This window comes from Pelobates fuscus, chromosome 2 (assembly GCF_036172605.1).
Source record: "Pelobates fuscus isolate aPelFus1 chromosome 2, aPelFus1.pri, whole genome shotgun sequence".
Taxonomy (NCBI): Eukaryota; Metazoa; Chordata; class Amphibia; order Anura; family Pelobatidae; genus Pelobates; species Pelobates fuscus.
Window position 1 is genome coordinate 288,827,301 of NC_086318.1, and position 22,717 is coordinate 288,850,017.

General features: G+C 39.3%; 1 protein-coding gene across 2 annotated transcripts in view; it reads right to left on the bottom strand.

Moving 5' to 3' along the window:
* The window catches only part of TIAM2 (TIAM Rac1 associated GEF 2), a 370,710-nt gene that overhangs the window by 220,568 nt on the left and 127,425 nt on the right, over positions 1 to 22,717 (bottom strand). Inside the window, exon 3 of one of the 2 annotated variants that reach the window (XM_063443421.1) lies at positions 20,770 to 20,790. The exons of the other annotated variant lie outside the window; for it this stretch is intronic. Coding sequence (XP_063299491.1) covers positions 20,770 to 20,776 — 7 coding nt within the window. The 5' untranslated portion in view covers positions 20,777 to 20,790. The remainder of the gene's footprint in view (positions 1 to 20,769; positions 20,791 to 22,717) is intronic. 2 annotated transcript variants of the gene reach the window in all.

Here is a 22,717-nt window from a genome sequence, read left to right on the forward strand (position 1 = left end):
CATCAATAGGACCGAGCTCTCTGTGTTATGGGCGACATCTACAACTCCTACTCAAGTTGCTTATTCGGCCATAGTGCTTATATAGAGTATTCATACTGCTCTCTTCATGTTACGTGGCAGGGCTAATATATATATAGCGCCATGAAGTTTACAGATAGTCTATTTAATACGTCCATATAGGCTGATAGATTAGTCTATCCGGTCGGTAACAGGCATAATGTTCAGTCCTTTACTCCGGCTATGTACTGTGTTAGAAGTCAAGAGGGGATCGAGTAGTCCCTGTATATGACATATAGAGGATCAATTGAGGCTGAGACGCCTTCGAGTAGCCACTGACTTGTGTCATCATCGTGTATCCTACTACATGAAAATCCAGACGGTATTTGATGCAATACCTCTTCTTACATAGAGTGTAGTCATAAAGGCTATTGTGTTACCGTCTATAATATGTAATATGGAGGTACCAGACTGTTAAGTGGCAGGGCGGTTGGTCATGGGACCTGGAATACAATACTAATAACCATAGTGGTAATAATGATTATTAAATCTAAATATTTACAGGTATTTACAGTATATACATATATATTACAATTTAGTAATAGTGAGGATTAGCAAAGCGTGCTTAAAAACTGGATGTGTAGAGCCACTTCACGGGAGTGGTACGGATAATAATAATGTTAATGTTTTGGGATGGAATGAACTCGCTTCCCTTTGTTAGTGTAGAGAATTCTCATATAAAGGGGGTGTAGGAAAAACCCTCATTCAGTCCATTTGGGGATAGGGTTTTTAGTGTAAAAATCCAGTAACTCTCTCTTTGGAGAAGTTTAGTATCAATGTCACCTTTTCTGGGACCTAGCTTTATCTTTTCAATTCCATTAAAACGTAGGCCATGTGCGGAGCCTCCGTGTTTTAGTTTCAGGTGTCTAGAGATGACAGTATCAACCTGTCTCGTGGGGTTCACAGAGTTCACATGTTCGAGAATCCTGTTTTTAAATGGTCTAAAGGTCTTCCCTACATATTTCAAATCGCAGCTACATGTTAGAAAATAAATCAGGCCTGCAGTCTGGCAGTTAAAAAAGGTCTTAACTGCATGTGTCTGGGTGTTTGTAGAATTCGAGAAAGTCTTTGAATTTCTACGAATGAACTTACATGCCTTACAACGGCCGCATTGGAAGGTGCCTTCTGCTGGGGTTTTCAGCCATGTGCCTTCCAATTTCGGTGGTGAAAGGTGGCTGGGTACCAAAAGGTCCTTGAGATTGCGTCCTCTTCTGGCTGTAAGTGATGCATATGGGGTTAGAACCTCTTTGAGGTGTTGGTCTTGGTAGATGAGGGGCCAGTATCTCCCTAGAATCTGTTTTACTGGGTCCCAGCCAGAATCAAAGGTGCCAATGCACCTGATTATGTTACGAGGTTTATCATTCTTATGCTTTTCTACAAGGAGTGTTTCGCGTTCAGTCATTATGGCTCTCTTATAGGCGGATTTAAGACACCTATTCGAATAGCCCTTGGTTTTGAACTGAGATCTTAAAATCTTGGCTTTACATTTGAATTCTTCGAGAGTAGAGCAGTTGCGTCTAACGCGCAAGTATTGTCCTATCGGTATACCCTTTTTAAGAGTGCTAGGGTGATGGCTTTGCCAGTTCAGGAAATTGTTGGTAGCTGTGGGTTTCCTGAAAAGGGTAGTGGAGATATACTGTTCATTTTCTATGGTTTGTAGTGTCAGATCCAAGAAATTTATCTGTTTCCCACCCATCTCATGTGTAAACTTGAGGTTCAAATTGTTTACATTGAGTGCCTTCACAAACTCTTCAAAGTATTCATTAGTTCCTGTCCAGACAATCAGTACGTCATCTATATACCGTTTCCACATCTTGATGTGGTCATGGTAGTCCAGAAATTCTTGGCCAAAAACTACGTTGTGTTCCCACCACCCCAGGTGGAGGTTTGCATAGGAGGGGGCACAAGTTGTCCCCATAGCAGTCCCTCTCACCTGGTGGTAGTACGTGCCCTCAAAGAGAAAGTAGTTGTGCATTAGAATGAACTGTAGAAGTTGCAGCACAAATTGGTTATGATCTTGTAGAGATGGATTTCGTGTCTGGAGGAACCATTGTGTGTTGTTAAGGCCTATCTTATGGGGGATAGAGCTATATAGCCCTTCTACATCAAGGCTACACAGTTTCGCCTCAGGTGGTAATGTCAGGTCATGCAGTACTTTTAAAGTTTGTTTAGTGTCCCTCAGATAGGATGGGAGGGTTTTAACTAATTCACTCAATATACGCTCCACGTAAACACTGCAGTTTTGGGTAAGATTATTATTGCCCGACACTATGGGTCTACCCGTTAGTATTTTTTGCTGTTTATGTATCTTGGGCAGTGAGTAGAAAGTGGCTATGGTGGGTTTTTTATTAAGCATGAATTTATACTCATCCACACTTATTAGTTCACTCAGGAGGGCTTGATCAAGGATGTTTTTTAGTTCTACATAGAATCTTTTTGTAGGGTCAGCACGGAGTGCCAGATAGGTGTCCTTATCGTCCAGTATTCTGTGCACCATTTGGACATATTGAGTTCTGTCCAGTACCACCAAGTTCCCACCCTTATCGGATGGTTTGATAATAATCGTTTCATTTCTTTTTAGTTTGCCTAAGGCTTTAGTTTCCAGGGTGCTCAGATTATTCGGCTGAAACGGGGACTGGGAGTTCGTGCCCAGTGCCTCAATTTCTTTGCAGGACAATTCAACGAATAGGTCTATATACTTATAATCTGGTATATATGGTGTAAACCTGCTTTTTGGTTTTAAATTGGTGAACGGTGCTAGCTGTGTACTAGATGGATCATTGTTATTGAGCAGTTCTACCAGGCTGTCTAGCAAGTTCATGTCTCTATCTTCCAAGCCTAGTCTTGTTGCTTGTTTGGTTCTTTTAATACAATGGTATTTGTGGAGAGCTAGTTTTCTAGCGAACAAGTGGATGTCTTTGGTCCAGCTGAAACTATCGAATGTGGGTGTTGGGACAAAGGACAGACCTTTTTTCAATAGTTCCATTTCTGGGGCAGTCAGTTGGTAGGAGGATAGATTAATAATTTGGCCCCAAAGGGTTAAACTCGGACGGAGTGATGAAGGTGTATACAGCCCTGTATTGGCTTTAAAAGAGAATAGCTTATTAACATATGCCGACACACCAGACGGACACTCAGTTTCAAGTACAATTGAATCCGCAACAGCATTCAAAGGGCAATAACAGTAACACTGTACGAGGGAAATGTAGCTAAGATTCGCCGCTACAATTCCGAAAGTGTCCTGCTACAGAATAGCCAGTTAGGATTAACTCCACTAGGCACATATTGGGTTAACGTTCTGGTGCAATAAAAAGGAGTTTAAAAAAACGTCGAAAGACGTCAGACTGGAAGGTTTTTTGATTGTCTCATTTACCCAGGGCATTTACATATGCCCACGTGGGATTTTTGGCGCTGGATATCGGCGGTCTCATTGGTCAGTTAGCAAGTGGCTGGGACTTGAATACATACAAAAGGAGACTTCTGACTAGTCTCAAATTAGCCCCTGACGAAGGTGCATCTAAGAGAGCACCGAAACGCGCGTCGGGCTCTAAGGGCTCTTTGTTCCATTCACTTTATTTCACTTAGGGAAATCTATCAACATGTGTAGGCAACCAACACTCTAAGTATGGTTATGCACATGAAGTCACCCTAATCTTTGTCTTTTTCACCTCTCATTGTACCTGGGGTTTTGTCACTTTTAATTATCTGTTGAGCACTTCTCACAGAAACAGCATTTTGGGGTTCCTAAAGTTCCTACTGTAACCATTATTTGTTTAGCGTTACAGTTGAATTGTCATTTTTGTATTGATCCAGGGGGACGATAGTAGGAATATGTTTATCCCCCATACTTTAGATTCCTAATGTCATTTATGCTAGGTATCCATTTACCCATTCATGACACCCCTTATGCCAGTTGGACTATTACTTAGTATACTGCAGACCAGATACTGCATACATATAGGTTACTAAGTATTATAGACCTCCTTGCAGTTACACGGCTTAGCACCGTGGATAGCTGCACATGACTGCACCCCAGATACCTATGTTAGTCATTTGACTTATACCTACTCTATGGGCCCCTAGCTCTGGACCTGACCATTTGTTTCTACTTAATAAAGTCACTAGCCAGTTAGCATTTTGGGAGCTCTGTAGGCGCATAGGGATTATATTAATTATGTACATAGAGGTGAGCCATTTAGGCAAGTTCTTCACTACTATTTACTGGTGTTTTCACTAGATTATATTTACTTTATTTGTCGATTTATTATTATTTTGTTTATCATATCCAGTTGTACACTCGACCAGCCTGGGTCACTCCAGCGGTTGAGTTTCTGTTTTCGTCTGTTCTATAAGCTATAGGGGTTAAGCCCCAGGACACCACTGGAGTGTCCAACTAGGTGCTTCTCCACCAGTGAAACTATCCATATTGTTTGGACTCTTCTCACAGGTGCAATAAAATATACATATTTGAATTCAGCAATGTCTCACATGTAAAACAGTACCCCCTATGTACAGGTTTTATGGTGTTGTGGGAAGTTACATGGTCAAATATAGCACGTAAAATTTTTAATTTTTTTCACATTGAAATTCGCCAAATTGGTTACGTTGCCTTTGAGACCGTATGGTAGCCCAGGAATGAGAATTACCCCCATGATGTCATACCATTTGCAAAATATATACACATGTATAATAATAACAAAATACAGTTAGAATGAAATTACATATGTATATATAATTTATTTTAATTTTTTAAAATATTTTATTTATTTATTTTATTATTTTTTATTAATTTTATATATATTTATTTTAAACATGTTTAATTATTATTTTGTTATACTTCCCACCAGCAGGGGGACTGTCTGACAGCCCAAACAGTCCCCCTTCTGGCAGATCTACAGCCAGCTATAGGGGGGCCATGTGACCGCTCTTTGAGAGCAATCACATGGCCATTGGGGGCCTGATTTGCCAGGGAAGGGCTGCCTGGGCTGTCAGGCAGTCCTCCTGAAGAGGATCACAGTGCTCCTGGGGGCTTAGTCCACCGGAGCTCCTGGGGGCTTAAGCCGTTACGGTGTTCTATGCCGCCGCAACGGCTTTAAAGCCCATTGTAATGGGGACAGCATAGAACGCATTTGATTAGCATCACCTGTCTGCTACTTAGCACCTTAATTCCTATGGAAGCAGTAGGGGTGTCCTTTACACATGGCTTCTCCATTTTGGCTTTATTTTTGTTAAATAAATTGTGACACAGTGTAATATGTCATGTGTTGTTGTTCATCTAAGGTTGTATGTACCTAATTTTAAGGCCTGCTAAGTAGCAGATGATTGTGATGTAAAACCATAGAATTCAAAGAGGGTGTACTTTATTTTCCCCATGTCTGTGTGTGTGTGTGCACATGTATATATATATATATATATATATATATATATACACATACACACACACACAAACACACACGTACTCACACATTATATATATATATATATATATAGAGAGAGAGAGAGAGAGAGAGAGAGAGAGAAATACAAGTGGTTTACTCTCATTCGCTATCTCTCTCTCGAAAAGCCCATTCTATGGTTTGAAAATATGTCCAATGCTAATGGTACCTTTAGAAATGCAGGGCAAGTCTGAAACACAATGCCATCTGTGCTCATTTGCATGTCAAGCTGGGAACTCTGGGATAGAAACACAATTTATGTGCAGGGGCACTTTGCAAAGTTGAACTGGAGATATGCATATGGTGCACAGTGGTAATTTTCTACATAAACATGTATGTCACCATCACAGCAAGAGAAATCCAATGAGTAGCCCACATGAAGACCTGGTCAGCACCAGGACCTAACATGATTACTATCTACTGGTTAAATAAAGTGACAATGCTGTAAAAAGACAAAACGTCACAAATTAACTAGCTACTAGCAACAGGCCCCCACTCTGACTGACTAAAACAAGGCAAAACAATAGAGGTCACAAAGGGCCCTCACCATGGAACAACACCATCTAGCGGGAAATCACCTGCCTCTCCACAACATGGTAGTTTGTGTCAGGCATTAAAGTCTCAAAGATCACTGAGCATACAAATCAATACATGAGCAATAATTAGAAGGGGCTTGGAAATAACACCAGAAACTCAGAAAACCAAGCAGTCACATGTGATTTCAGGGCCAGACAGACTAATCTGTTCATTGACTAAAATAATGCCACACACATGGATATTGGAATGCTTGGCTCAAAACAAGGTCAATAGAACACTAAGAGTCTTCATCAAGGACTCAATGGGCAAGTGGAGAACAATTCTAGAAGCCAATTCCAGGACAATTAAATTGTTTTGCTTCAAAAACAGAGGCGGGGAGGGGGTAACAAGAAAATTGCGCTATGGACTAGCTCTCACTGTGGAGCATATGTCATCCTCTCTAGTACTGTGGTTCTTTTTAGCAACAATTAATTAATTAATGTATTAAATATAAAACATTCTTAAAAAGATACAGTCACCCAGTAATGGTTTGAAGGTACCTTGTCTTTGTTGTGAGCTATATAGAGTGTCCACTTTTGTGGAGCTACTAACTTACTTACAATCATTCATACTCCTTACATACCACATTTACTCATTGTGCATTTTTATCCAAATAGAGATATGCAGAGATGCAGAATACAAAAATTAAGAACCAGTAAAATATTGAAAATGAATATTCTCTGTTTGAGACTGAACTATCGGGTGAACAGAGAGGCCTGTTTGACACAGTGCTTGAGACATAAGTTCCTAAATGAGCAAATCATTTTATAGTATTGTTAACCCATTTAAAGGGAATATTCTAACCTCTCCATGTGTAATAAAATAAAATCCTGCTTTTAAATAAATATAGATGTGAGGGAGGGTTGGGAATTATGCACTGATGCAGAATCATTGTGTGGCAGACAGAAATGATAATTTATTATTAAAACATCTCACATACTAGCTGGAAATTAAAGGAACCACATGTTCCAAATAGATGAGGGATTTTCTCACCTCAAGTTACATAAATCACTTTATAAATAAAATAAAAAATCACACCTGATCAACACTGAATTATTAAGTGCCTTCACACACACTCAATAAAAGACATTTGGTTTTCAAGGCATCCATGTCTGGTTTTACCATGCATTTAATTATAGAACTGTTCACGACTCATGAATAAACAATGACAGTGCACAACATTCTTCTAAAAGGCTTCAAAGGCAGGATGGCATGTTATGTATCTCTTGGTTTTTAAATAAAGGTCAATAACTGGGTGAGATTTAAACCAAATGCTCCTTTAGATAAGTATTTTGAGTAAGATGACAACAATGTTTCCGACCCACATCTTTGTCTTCAGGGTAAGTATGGTTGTTGGTGGCTATATAAATAAATATAAAAACATTCATGATAGAGATAAGAACCAAAAATAAAAATAACTGTAGAGAGACATATGCTCACAGAATCCTCACAAAGCCAAATATCATGCAGTCTAACCATACAAATTGTGTTGCTACCCATTTACACAAACATTAAAAAGAAGATCCAACATATTATAAGGTATATTTAAGTGATGGGGAGATTCCAGAGTCTATTGATGACTCCACTGAGAAATTTCTAAAGATTTACCAATTTGGGATTAACTACAATTAACTTCTCACAATAAACTCATATCTGGATTCCATCAATTCGGCGATTTATTCTCTTTACACACACCAACTTGTTTCTCTCCCTCTACCAATCCAATTCTTTTTTTTACCCTCTAAAGGATTGCTCACTGTGTGTATAAACTATTTGATTTTTCTTTGAGTTGCACTGGCAACACTTGCCCTTCATTTATATATATATATATATATATGTATATATTTTTTTTGTTTGTTTGTTTGTTTGGTTAAAGCATTATCGTGTAACATAAATATAAAAATACATGAAAATACATTTATGCTAGCAATTCCAACAAAGAAATTTGCTGGACATCTGTCTTTCCGTAGCATGTATTGTTTTTGTTTTTTTTGTGCTGGGTAATTAAAGCCCAGATGGGAATGGAAAGAGAAAATTATATATGTGATAGGCAAGGAAATAAGACTTTAGCATATGTGTACACGTGATAAAATGTATAAGGCAAGTTATGGCAAAATGTTCATGAAGAGTAATTATTTGAAATAAAATACCTGCTGAATTAACACCTGGACATTACACAAAGAACCCCCAATATACATTTTGATCACAATCTCAATTTCTGATTTGTAAGAACACAGAAAATGAAAAGAAATTCATGAAAAAGTAACTTTGTCTACATACCATACACATTTTGTTAATTTGCACAGTGCACAAAATATAAAGACGTAACAGAGGACAAAAGAGGTATATTATATAGAACTCTATATAACAAATAAGCAAAGCGGGTTCTTAAGAACTTTTAACACAATGTCAGGTGTCACATTTGATCCTCAATTAAAGGGACACTCCAGGCACCCAGACTACTTCTGCCCATTGGAGTGGTCTGGGTGCCAACTCCCATCAACCTTAACCCTGCAAGGTATTTATTGCAGTTTATAAAACTGAAACAACACTGGACGTCCTCACGCTCTGCATGAGGATCTCCAGCGTCTCCGGAATCCCCATAGGAAAGCACTGAATAATGCGCGCGCAGCCATTGATTCAGGTTTTAAGGGGTTTTAACACCTTCAGCAACATGGGTTGGGGGCAGGAGGGCACTGTAGGATTCTCTAGTGCCAGGAAAACGGGTTTGTTTTCCTGGCACTGGAGAGTCCCTTTAAGCCAGATCAGTATTTATTTAGTTTGTCGACTTAGGAAATAAAACCATGCACAATAAATATATACAACACACATGTTTAATAGTTCTAATCTATGTAAAGGTTTCCTACCCAGCGACTGCAAGATTTTAAATTTTGAAGTTATGGGTGATTTATTATCAGACAAGTGAAATAACTTGTTTTTATATTCGTTACTGCATATATGACATTATGAAGCAAACAATTTGCAATGGAAATCTGCTTTTCCCAGCCTGCTGAGACACAGCACATGTAATTTTCTGGAAATATCTATGTAAGTATATCTGAATGTCACAAAATGGCTCATTATTGAAAAGGTGTATTTTAAACATACCTTCACTTTCTCATGTAGGGTGCACACACCATTCTTTTCTAACTATATACGCATATCCTGTAGGTGCTAACAGGGTAAGGGGTAACAGGGTAACAGGGTAAGGGAAAGTACATTTAAATATGTTTGTAACAAATAGTTTTTCTTCTCTATTTAGCTTCCAGCAAATACAGCCACAAGGGGCACCTAGAAAAAAATGTCCTTAAAATTTGGAAGCTGACTGGATCCTTTCTTTTCTTTCTCTACTTATATTTTGTATAGTTTCTCTAAGTTAGGCCTGGGTTAAATCACTCGGAACTGTTCTTGTATTGGCATGCCAAATATATTTATGCAGAAAAATTACTGGTCCATTTTGGGGACCCACCTATCACACTGTCTGTCTTTCTGTTTGTCTTTTAGTCTGTCTGTCAATTTATCTATATAAGCACATGTATGTATTATTTATACATCCTTGAAAAAGTATTTGCACCTTTCCTAATTTCTATTTCTTTGGTCTCACTAAACAAGTTCAGATCTACAAAATGTAATGCAAGACAAATAAAACCTGAGCAAAAAAATAAATAAAAATTTGTATGATAATTGTTAACTGGTAAAGAATAGTTTAAAAAGTAGTATATTTATTGTAATGATTTTGTCATTTTCTATACTGCACATTTGTGTTGCTCTTACGACGGACATTTTAAAGGAGTGTAATTTACCTTTAATTAATATTCTGCTAGTTGACACCAAGCCACTCAGCCCAGCACTTTTCTAAAGTAGGCTATTTTTTCCCCCAACAATTGACCAGCTGTGTTATTGTGTAATAAAATGGTAAAACTGGTTGTCATTACAAAATAAATGCAAGTGCATTTTTTATTTAAAAAAACATTTAGATTTGTTTCACAGTTCACTAGCAAATCATAAAGGCACTACTTTCTGTGAAACTGTAATTCATTTCTAAAAATATATTATGACTATTCTTATGCTGATGTTTCAAAGGGGATTTATATCTTGTGAGAAATATACTATTTGCAGGGAGAAGAGGATTGTGTTACCATGTGTAACATTAACTATTTCACAGATCTCTTTTATGACTGTGACTCCTTAATTGAGCTGTATTAGACACTGTTAGCATTCTTTGGTGATTTCCATGCTCATAAAATGTGCTTCCTCTGTCTGGTAAATAAGAAAAACTACAAACGTGCTAATAATAACAATATGTGTATATCCTTTAGAGCAAGCATGTCAAACTCAAAGACTAGCAAGGGCCAAATAAATGAGGTTTAAGTTCATGTGGGCCGCAAAAAAAACCCTTAAATTTTCATAGAAACGTAGGTTTATTTTAAAAATACAGTATAATAAAAAAAAAGAAAACAGTATCCTCCTCTACTAAACCACAGCACCCCCTCTACTAAATTTGAGTCCCCCAACCCCCATATACTAAATCCCAGTCTCCCCCTCTAGCCAACAAGCAGACTCCACTCACATTGCCGCTGCCAGTATGCGACTCTGGAGTCCAGCCTCTGGTATACTCCAAATAGTGCTGTCTGCACCCTGTGCCAAAGCTGATCCTCCCACTAATTCTTAAAACCCTGTGAAGGTGGAGCACGTCAATGTCACGTTGGAATGTTACATGGCGTTGCGTGCCTCTGTGCACCTCCAGGTCCTTCACTGTCCAGCCGCGGCCATCGGAAAACTGACTGACACACACACACTCACTGACAGAAACACACACACTCACTGACACACACACACTTACAGACACACTCACTGACACACACACACACTGACAGACACAGACAGACACTCACTGACACACAGACAGACACACTCACTGACGCACACATATTCACTGACAGACACACACACACTGACAGACGGACACGCACACACTCACTGACACACAGACACACACTCACTCTGACAGACACACACACACAGACACACACTCACTCTAGCAGACACACACACACACACACACTCTGACAGACACACACTCACAGACACGCACTCACTGACAGACACACACACTTACTGACAGACACACACACACACTGACAAGACACACATACCCACACACTCTGACAGACACACACTCACATTATTGTATTTAACTCTGGGGTCCAACGGGGATCTTCTATCTGGAGCTCAGCCTTCCTGCTCCCTCGCACGCAGTTTAATGATGCCGGGTGCTGGAATATGATGTCATATCCTGGCGCCCGGCATCACTACAGATGGTGCGTACGAGGGAGCAGTGAAGAGCAGGAAGGCTGAGCTCCCTCGCTGCAACCACCTTCTCCTCCGGCTAAATTTTAGCAGCGTAGGCACCTGCTATGTGGAGAAAACAGGTGCCTACTCTGCTTTAACACCAAGCATGTACTCACAGCTCGCTGGGCCTCAAAGATGGGCTGCGAGTTTGACATGCTTACTTTAGCTCATGGGCTATCTAACTAAGCACTTTGTATAAAAGAGCTTAAATGGCTAGATCTCTGTGTATTTGTCTGTGTTTATTATATGTTCTCCCCTAATTGTACAGCGCTGCGGAATATGTTGGCACTTTATAAATGCCAGTAATAAATAAATAGAACAGATAGGTACACAGAACAGCATCAGCATCCCTCCTTTAAATGAGCACATATGTTTTCGAAAGCAAATCCACTTTCTTCAAAAAGAAAAAAAATGCTATTTGTAATGTCCCTTCATATTTACTAAGTTTTGTATAAACAATAAGAAACTGATGCACCACAAACTCAGCATCCAACTCCAAACTACTCAGTAAAATAACTTCAGTTCAAATTGTAAAGCTGGTGGTTTTAATTATCTGCACTACAATTTAATAACACAATTACTATGAGCTACGGAATGACAACAGCTAGGGAGACACAGATTGGCCACTTATGGAGTATTATCTCCCATTTTGGCTAATACTCACTGACAGTGGGATATTATTAAGATGGAGGACCTAAAGACAAAGCTCATACAGAGAATAGTCTACAAGACGTCACAATTAGCATCAAAGAACGATATTTAATTCATATAGTAAGACACCTGTCAACTAGAGCTAAATTATGTGGGCTGGTGAAAGTATCTGTAATAAAATGTACCACACATTGCTAAGTTAGTCACATAAAATCACAGGCTAAATGTATATCTATCTCAGATGACAGGAAAATAGTACTTTCACTCTTGTTGTTAAGGAAATGTTGATGGCAAAGTGATATTTCTTAGTATTATCTATTTCCTTTTCCTCATGTTACAAACAATACTGCATATAAACATATTAGTGCAGTTAAACTATTCACTTATGACACAACGATGATGTTTATATTGTTACTTAGGAACACCTCTAGGTGCTTAAAGGGACACTGTAGGCACCCAGACCACTTCAGCTCAAGTGGTGTGGGTGCTGTGATCCATTTGCACTTAGTGCTGAATTGTAAAACACTGCAGTTCCAGAGAACTGCAATGTTTGCATTGCAGCTCTAAGTCTGCCCTCTGTGGCAGACAGCCACTAGAGGGATTCTGAAATCCAAACTGACTTTTGCCCTCACGGACCTCCAGCGTTTGATTTTCCCTATATAAAAGCATTGAATAATGCTTTCCTATAGGGAGGTCTAATGCACTGGCGGCCATTGCCTGGGCGGAGCCTGACCCGAGGGACATCTGTGCTGTATTCAGGTAAGTGGCTGAAGGGGTTTTAACCCCTTCCGCCATGCTGGAGGGGGGACGTGAGGGAGGGGGGCACTGTAGGGACCTATAGTGCCAGGAAAACGGGTTTGTTTTCCTGGCACTATAGGATCCCTTTAATATGTCAGTTCTGCACTGTTTGCAGCACCAACATTCAGCATCTCCATGGGCGGCATGGAGAAGCCGAAAGCTCCCCATAGAGGTGAACTGAATGAATACAACTCTATAAGGAGATTCCGACTGGTTGGCGAAAAAAAAAGTAAACTCACCTTTTAATGCCACCAACAGGGGGTCCAGGGAACTAACCATCTAATCCAGCACAATAGTGTTAGTACAGGTTTGTATTCCTGACACTATACTGCTCCTTTAAATCAGACTTGGGGCTTTTCAGGAGCCCATTTAAAAATCGGAACTGGGCCAGACTTCTCAGCAGTTCCCCTGACTGGTGTTCTTCCCAAGTTTAATGTCAAAGGTTCAGGAATAACATAAACCAGTGCTCTTGACGGCTCTAGTGACTTTCAGAAAGTTTCTACAAAACTACAATGTTTTACATAGCCTATAGAGCCAGGAAAACGAGTTTGTTTTTCTGGCACTAAAGTGGCCCTTTAATGTAAAGGCCCTGGTGTCTACAGATTGTCCCTACAGGCTTTTCAATATAAATGCTGCCTTTTCAGAGAAAAGGCCAGCTGCAGGGAGACTGGCACGGATTGGAAAAAAGGTGAGTAAGAAAAACATTCCCATGCAATCAGAGGGGGCTAGTGACCTAAATACACACGCTGACAGACACACACACACAGACGCTGACAGACACACACTGACACTGGCTGACACACACACACACAAACACACACAGAGATGCTGACAGACACACACACACAGACACTGACACACACACACAGATGCTGGCTGACACACACACAGATGCTGGCTGACACACACACAGATGCTGGCTGACACACACAGATGTTGACAGACACCCTCACACAGTGACAAAATATTTATTATTTGATACATTCAAATGGATACACAAACACACAAAGATTCATAGATACACACAGACAAATACAAACACAGACATACACACACACAAAATACATATTTTTAGCCACCCTTCTGTTTCCTACATTTTGGGCTCTGGAGGGTGGGGGGTCCCGTGGGACTGGGCTGCAGGTGACATTAGGATAGTGGGGCTAGCTGCGGCTGATGGGTGTAGGCTGTTCCAGCCTCCCTCTCCTCCTTTTTCTCCCTCTCCTCCTTTTTCTCAAGTCCCGTGCGCCGGGAGGAGGTGAAGGGAACTGTAATCACTTCCTCCAGGCACTGAGGGTGTGCAGGGGTATAGGTGGGCGGAAGTGCGGCCGGCTCAGCGTAATAGGGGCGGGCCGGCTGTGAGCAATGCGGGTGGGCTTACTGTGAGGAATGTGGGCTGGGTCTGATGAATGTGTGCAGGGGCTGGCTCTGGCTCTGTATAGAGCCGGCTGGCTTAGGGAGCGTTGTAGCCAGCCGCCTTTGGCTGTATGGACATGGCCAGCTCTGGGAGCTTTGTAGCCAGCCGCCCTGGGAGGGATTGAAGGCGGCCGGCTTAGGGATCGTGGAGGCGTCCGCGTGCAAGGGAGCAGTGATCTTCCTGCAGTTCCTCTCTGCTCCCTCGCGCTATATAGTGATGCCGGGAGCCAAACTATGAAATCATTCCAAGCTCGGGAATCACTACAGGGAGCAGAGTGGAGCTGCAGGTAGATTACTGCTCGCTCTCACACAGAAAGAGAGAGCATCCCCATTAGACCCCAGGGAAACTCCACATAACTCTCTCAAAGGTAGGGAGGCTGGGTGGATTATAATTAAAAAAAATATATAATTTGTGAGTGTTAGAGAAAGTGTGTGTGTGTGTTTGTCTGTGTGTGTGTGTATGTGTTTGTGTGTGTATGTATGTGTGAGTGTGTTTGTCTGTGTGTATGCCTCTGTCAATGAGTGTGTGCGTGTTTTCTGTCAGAGACTGTGTGTCTGTATAGGTATCTGCCCCCCTCCGATCACATGTCCCTTGTCTTTATATAGTGGAGAACCAGAGCCGTGGAAGTCAACATAGCTTGCATGTGTGTGGGCACAAATTGCCAGTGGTAGATAAGTTAATGGTGTTTAGTTTGTTTTGTTTTGTTTACTAAATATGAATAATATATTGTTGCACTGTCTACAAAATTTTATTTCAGATTTCTTTGTTTCAATATCTACTAGATAAAAAATACCACATTAAAGTTTATGTGATATATAACTTCACTAATACTTTGCTTTACTCCCTACCCCAGTTATTGCTTCAATATTGTTATTGGGCTGAGTGAAATTAAAAGCAATAGGATAAGTTATGTCAGAATGACTCTATTACAGAAACACTTTAATGTTAAAAATACATATATTTAAAACAAAAAAAAACTATAAATAAATAAAAAAAAAAAACCTCACCTGTAATCCAAATTCTCATTGAGAAGCATTCATGACATTCTGTGTCATCATGCTGTGTGTGATGCCAAACATGAAGAACTTGAGAAACTGAATGTGCTACCGGTACTTGTTATTGGTTGTCTGGCTACAACTACAGGTGTGTTTTTGGAGAATAAACTCCTCTAAAACAGCAAAGTTTTTATTGTCCAAAAAAGAGAAAGCTTCTACTCATTAAGTTGCACTGGTTTTGGTGCTTAGAGTATCCTTTTAAGAATTCGACAGACAAATTGTAACAAATATCATAGATAATAACACTGAGTGGAATGTTCACTAGATAATACACCAGAGCTGGAATATCCAATAGGAAGTTGCCTAGGGCCAATGCTCAGACAGGGATGTTGCCTGTGAGGTTGCCCTCCCTGTGTCATTTGGGATTTCAAAAAATCTCTCTGTTCGACCCTGTGCTTTGTCACTTTGTCAAGTGAGCATTGTGATCTGCACTTATATCAGGTGCAGATCACTTTAGGAGCTCCCTCGTTATCCCACAGGGCATCTCAATGACAGAGGCAGTGCTCTGAGTCAATGAATGAGCACCGGGAACTGAAAGGGAGCTGTTAAAGTGATCTGCATCCGATAGTGGAGCAGACCACAACACTCGCTGGACCACAGAAGATGACATCCCCAAGAGTTTACTGTACTTGACCACCGAAGATAACAACCACTCTTGTCACAACATTAAGATGGGGGCCAATTGGAAAGATGGGCAAAGATATATGGGGATACTTAAATATAAATACTCAACACTCAGGACATCACACACACAACACTCAGCCACACTCAGAATTTCCTCCATACCAAAGATTCAGGTACTACATACACAATAAACACTCACAGGCAAACTCATACAGCTCTCAGCCTCCTCCACAAACACAACACTCAGCCTCTACATATTGACATAAACACAACAACCAACCACCCAAGCATACAACACTCAGTCTCTCCCCCACACAAAACAATGACCACCCATATTTACAAAACAGAGCCTGAGGCCCTTGGCAATGTTAATCTGGCTCTGAAAATAACCATACAATAACACCATAGCACTGCAGCCAAGAATTAAAACTCAACATTGCTATGGATGAAAAGTATTTCACTATACCCTGTAGATTCTGGGATTACATAGATTGAATGCAATTACTGTGTCTGAAGCTGAAATTGCAGTACTAGAGAGTTCTGTTTTGCCACACACACTGCAAATGATTCTTCACTTAAAAAATGGAAAATATTTTCAGTAACTTTACATATATATTCACATATAAGGGGACATAGTCTTAAATTAGAGGGGGAAAGATTTAAAAATAATATGAAGTGGTAGAGGTTAACACTGTGAAGGAGTTTAAGCATGTGTGAAATAGGCATAAGGCTATCATAGCTACAAGATAAGTACAGGGACTAATGAAAGTATTTAGAAAATTGGGCAGACTAGATGGGCCGAATCGTTCTTATCTGCTGTCACATTCTATGTTTCTATGTTACAATCTCTTGGGAGATACTAACATTAATTGTGATGTTTTAAGCATATCAAATTGAATGGGTTAATAACATATAACACTTATAAGTAATAACTGCACAATACAATCTAATTCTAAAAGAATGATGTTAATGTTAACCCCTTTAATTGTATTCCAAACATGGAACCCTATTTACAAATATTCCCTACTGGCTAAGGAGATACCAATCAAAATCTAGAGAAAAGCCAGGCAAACAGAAAACCAGATAGCAAAAGAAGTAGGGCACTCATAAACTGTGCAAGTCTAATTGTTTTAAACATAAATAGAAGTGCTTTAATAGAAACATTTTTTTAAAATAGTAATTGGATCTGAAACATGTTTTTTTTTTTTCAAATAGTAATCTGTACGTGACACATCCTTCAAAACAATCCCTACAAAGCTACAACTTGAAAGAGTCACTGTTTGGTTGTCACTTTTCGTAATAAACAGGCATTAGTGATGATTGGATAACAATATCGACTTTCAGTTGTTATTCTGCACTTAATTTTGTAAAAAGAACATCATTATATTCTTATGACTTTAAATCTTCCAGCTCCATTCTTCTCAGAAAATAAAATAGTTGGGTTACAGAATGAAAAAAGATCCAGTAAAAAGGTTTGCTAATCTGTAACTGAAAGTAAAAACCTTTATAAATAAGGCTCCAACCCACCACAGAATGTGAATTTCTATTTGTCTAGTGTGGGATGAGATAAATATAAATATTACGTAACTAAGTGTGGATGTCACTACTGAAACGTATAAGAGTGTATGTCACTCTTTATACATAGTACAGACTAACTGAATCCCCATATTTGTTTGCTAAGATAAGTGATTTTAAGTAGCCCTATCAAATGTAAAAAAATATTTTTATGTATGCACTGTTCCTTGGTCTTTATTATGTATACATTTTTGTCACTACAGAAGCACTATTGCTGCAAAATGCATGTTCCGGGTGTTCCCCCAATTCCCTTTTGTCTTTACTAATGAAAAGTTTGACTTAAACACTCCAGACACCAAAAAAAGTAATCTGAATAAAGTTGTTATGGTGCCAGGCGGCATCTGCGGGCACTCTCAACTCAAGGGATTAAACCAATCTCAAACTGATTAATCCCAAAGTTGCCTCCAACGTTGATGTGCACTTTAACCCAGGCGGCATCCGGCTTCTGAATTTTCAGATTCAGAAAGCGCGGTGTTCCTTCCAGCAGGGGTGCCGGTGATTGGATGTGAGGTTCAGCTTACTGCTCTCAGCCAATCAGTGGTGCCCCTCTTCCTGAATTTGCAACTTTAGAAGCTAGATACCGCACCAAAGGGGAGGGGGAGTGGACATCATTGCTGGAGACAACTTTGGCGTTAAAGCATTCGATAATGGTTTAAATCTCTAGAGATAAGAATGCCTCCAGGGGCCTCCTGGAACCATAACAACTTAATTTAAATAAAGTTGTTTTGGTGCCTGCAGTGTCCCTTTCGAATAAGTGCACATTCGACACAGCGACAATGTACAGTAATAATCATTAAAAGTCAAAATGCTTAAAAGTTCCCTGATATAAATCCAGTTATAGCTTTCCAGACACCAAACAAAAACATTTTTAAAAGTTCCCTGATATAAATCCAGTTATAGATTTCCAGACACCAAACTCATTGAGTTGGTGATAGACTACCAATGCCAAATTTGGGGGACACATTCTAATACATGGATTCACTATAAAGTGAATAACGCATAAATCAGAGGGCCAATGGCCAACCCAGGGTATGTGAGGAATACATTGTGGGGTCAAATTATAAATGAAAACTTTATGAATGGGCATATCTCTTTCAGCTGATGGATCTGCATACTAAACATTCACAGACATGCATGTCCATCTGCTATAGTAACAGAAATATTATTTTCTCCCTATAAATCACAAATTCCAATTACCACAGACTTACCGGCAACTAGAATTCCACGTATGAATCAGGCTGTCTTGAAATTGTGATACTTTCTGACCAGCAGCACTTTTCCAACATCTAAAGAAAAGCAGTCTCTACACTTCCGGATGTTTTCACATGTGTTCTCCAGCCAGTTAGGCATTAGTAACAGTTTTCCTTTCCCTGACCTTACTTAGCAACAGCATTTATCTGAGTCAGTGTTTTAGAACATCACCAAGTACTTAAGGAAAATATAACATGCAATTTTGGACCTAAGGAGACAATATATTTAACTTTTTTCCAGCCACTGAAATTTACATTAATTTAAAAAAAAAAGTCTAAATATACAAGTTACTTAAAAAAACAGGGAAGTATTTATCTGCTTCAAGCTCACTAAACAGCTTGACTAAACAATGTTTATATTGATCCCAACTTGCCACAACACACTGCATACTTAATAAACTCCGCAAAGAGTGATAATACCAAATGTCTAGATTTAAACACATAGAAAGAAAGAGAACGAAAGACTAAAACGAGACAATTACTGATTTTGACAAAAAGGACTTGTGTTTAAAGTAAATATCTCTTTAAATAATTTTAAACACAATGTCAGTCTAACATGCTCTTTCTATTGTTTGTTTGTTTTCTTCACAGCTTTCATTTAAACCACATTTTGTACGTGTCACTTTGCAGCAACAGAACGCTATGTACATTAAGATGTCAACACCACACTGGAATCCTAATGGTGTGTTTTATAATCTATTTATTTATTGTTCTAGCAGGTGCAGCCTTTGAGAACAAGGGATTACGCCCTCAGAAGGAGGAGGGGGGATTAACAAGCCATTCTACAGCCCAACATAAAACGGTGGGTATAGCAGTTGGCTCATCTGTAGAAATATACACAGAAGTTCGAAACCACATAAATACATTGTTTGTGTGTTTCAGAGACTGCCAAGGCACGGGGGAGAATCCCTGCAAGCAGCCCACCTTTCGAACAGGCTGCAAGACATGTCGAAGCAGAGACTTAATCACTCATTCATTCATTCTGCTAAGGACACATTAACTGACTTTCTGAATGCCTTTAAAGAAAATCAGACAAATACAAAGCCTCAGACACACTAAAGAGCTTTCATCTTGAACCCATGCAAAAGTAAGCAACCATACTGCTGAAAGTTATTATAGGATTTTCATCAACGCAACATCTGCTAACCCTTACCTCTTCCACCAAGGATCTATTAGAACTAGAATTGAAAAAAAAATAGGCTTGCTTTTCAAACCCAGACAGAATATCCCTCCTCCCTTTCTTCGTTTCAGAGGAAGGCCAAGAAAAAAAAAAAAATTCACACATGCAGTCTTTACAGGCTAAAAACAGAACCTTGGTTTTCGCTGGATATATTTTTGTCTGCTAACTACACCCTAAGTCAAGCCCCTTTTTTTCCATTGGTGGAACAGTATGATGCAGTCTTAAACCAAAGCAGTTTTCCATACAGCACTTGATATGATTAGCCTGGATCGCCTGGCACACAAACTGGGAGTCACAGGGGAATACTCTGATGACTGAGCTTGTTGTTTGACCCTGCATTCCAAAATTACCAAGAGGACTGCTGGAGGAAAGCTACTACTGTACTGATTCTACTCAATGAAACTTTGCTTGCTGAAGGGTAGCCGCTGAATCTATTTAAAACTATATAAAAAGTCAAGCATGCAGGCTGTGTCTTGACATCCAATCACAAGATGCCTGACAACAAATACACTCTTGTACTGGGGCTCTCGTGCAACAGCCAAATCTTGAAAACACATCATCTTTAAAAATAAATAAAATAAAAAAATAAAGTGGAGCAAGACGAGAACACTTCTAGGCAATAAAATGAGGGAAAATTTCAAACCAATAACACGGTAATGAATAAAATGAAACACAAACACACGATTACAGTTTTCAATTTCAGAAACGACGGCACGTATACACAACACTGATTTAATGGATATACACGTAACTGAGATGAGTAATCGGTAACCCAATGGACACCAATGTGTTTCTCACTCACCTGGCATCCTAAAATATTTTCCTTTGCATGCAGCAAAAAAAAAAAAAAGAGGAAAAAATACAAAAAGGAAACCGTTAACAAGCAATATATATGTATATATATATAAATATATATATGTATCACACACTTTTTCAAGAGAACAAATTCCCTTTGTACATCCCCCCTCCACCTCATTTCATATCTATAAAATATGTGCATTCTTCTTCCATATATTCATTCTGGTTTTGGTGCCCCTCACCACTAATCTATTTGCTGAGTTGAACCATGCTGTTAAGATGACAATTCCCTGATGATTAGCTCTCTAAGGCTAAAGTATCATTAAAGCCAAAGCCTAACAACCCTTTGTCTAAGCCCTTCTGTACCATCAAGAAATAAACATAAATCTGTAGCGTTTCCCAATCCTTTGTTTTCTAACCATAAGTCTACTTCAACACCATCTTATCTTCTATACCAGCTTTTTGCCCCATAAGACTTCAGTTGGTACACAGAACCTATCTTTCTGGGGACTTCCAGTCATTACCATTAGACAAGACTGCAATGTGTATTTGTTGCATCAATAAAGTTGTTACAGCCTCATGTAGTTATTTACAATATGTAACTTGAAGAGACAAAATATCCAAAACGTAGCTTTTTTTCAGCACCACTGATTTATGCAGTAAAGAAAAAAAACCACACAGCATCTCTATGGTTCCAATACATTTTAACTGGATTACACACTGCAAACAACTATTCAAAGGATTACAACAACATAAGGCACATGAACTGTTCATAACTCTAGACTGTAAGCTCGTTTGAGCAGGGTCCTCTTCAACCTATCGTTCCTGTAAGTTTTCTTGTAATTGTCCTATTTATAGCTAAATCCCCCCTCTTATAATAGTGTAAAGCGCTACGGAATCTGTTGGCGCTATATAAATGGCAATAATAATAATTATAGGCCGGTGAGATAGCTCAGTGGGATAGCTCATGTTTCTTAATTGCAGGACAAAGCTGGGCTTCTGCAGCAGATTTCGCCACATTCAGGATGCCCAACAAATCTTTGATACTCCCGGAAGTAGGAAACAGCAGAGATAGCGAGACGACAATCTTATTCCTGCCCACCGTCAGTAATTTCAGACTCACTTAGTTGGTTGCAAGAATTAAAAAAGTAAAATACATATACGAAACCTCTTATTATTTCAGCTATTGTTGTTGCTTCAATCATTATTGTGCCCAATCTGGCTTCACATAGGAGGGAAATTATGTGTTGTACTGAGCTGCCCTTTAGATTAACACTAAATGTGTCATTTTAGGATAGTTTTATTTTTATTTCTCGAGTCAGACTGTGCTGGTTAAAAGTGTGCTGCTAAACATATCCATCATGTCATTAAAACAAAACAAACTACCATAATCACTGAAACAGATATGTCACACCGTGAATTTGCATTTTAACCTTAGACAGGTTAATGGCAGCTTACAGACTGCTCACTATAGCTGATTTCTAGTCCTTATCTCTCCCTTTATACATCACCCCAGTCCCGACTACGAGCGTTTTACAACTAGACCCAAAATAGTTCAACGATTCTTTACCAACAACATTTTGTAAGATGACGGCTTTGTAACGGACTGAAAGTTTGTATTTAAAGCGGCACTATCACGTTGTTGTTTTTTTTCTTTCACTATTGTAAAAGTATCTTAATATATTCCACCCCCACACCCTTTCTATCTTAATGAATGTATTCCATTCCTTGCTACTTTAATTATATTTATTATCTTATCTTCTTTGTGCTAGATCTGTAAACCTTCGTGCTGCCATTTTGTTCTCCTCTGATCTCCGAAGTTTGCCCATCTGAAGGAATTCTTGTGACTGATGGATTGTGGAGAAAATTAGCGAAGCGATTGAAATGGAACTTTGCTAAAGTTATGCATGTTTTCAAAAATGTGCTAGAGATCACACTCCCCATTAGAAAAA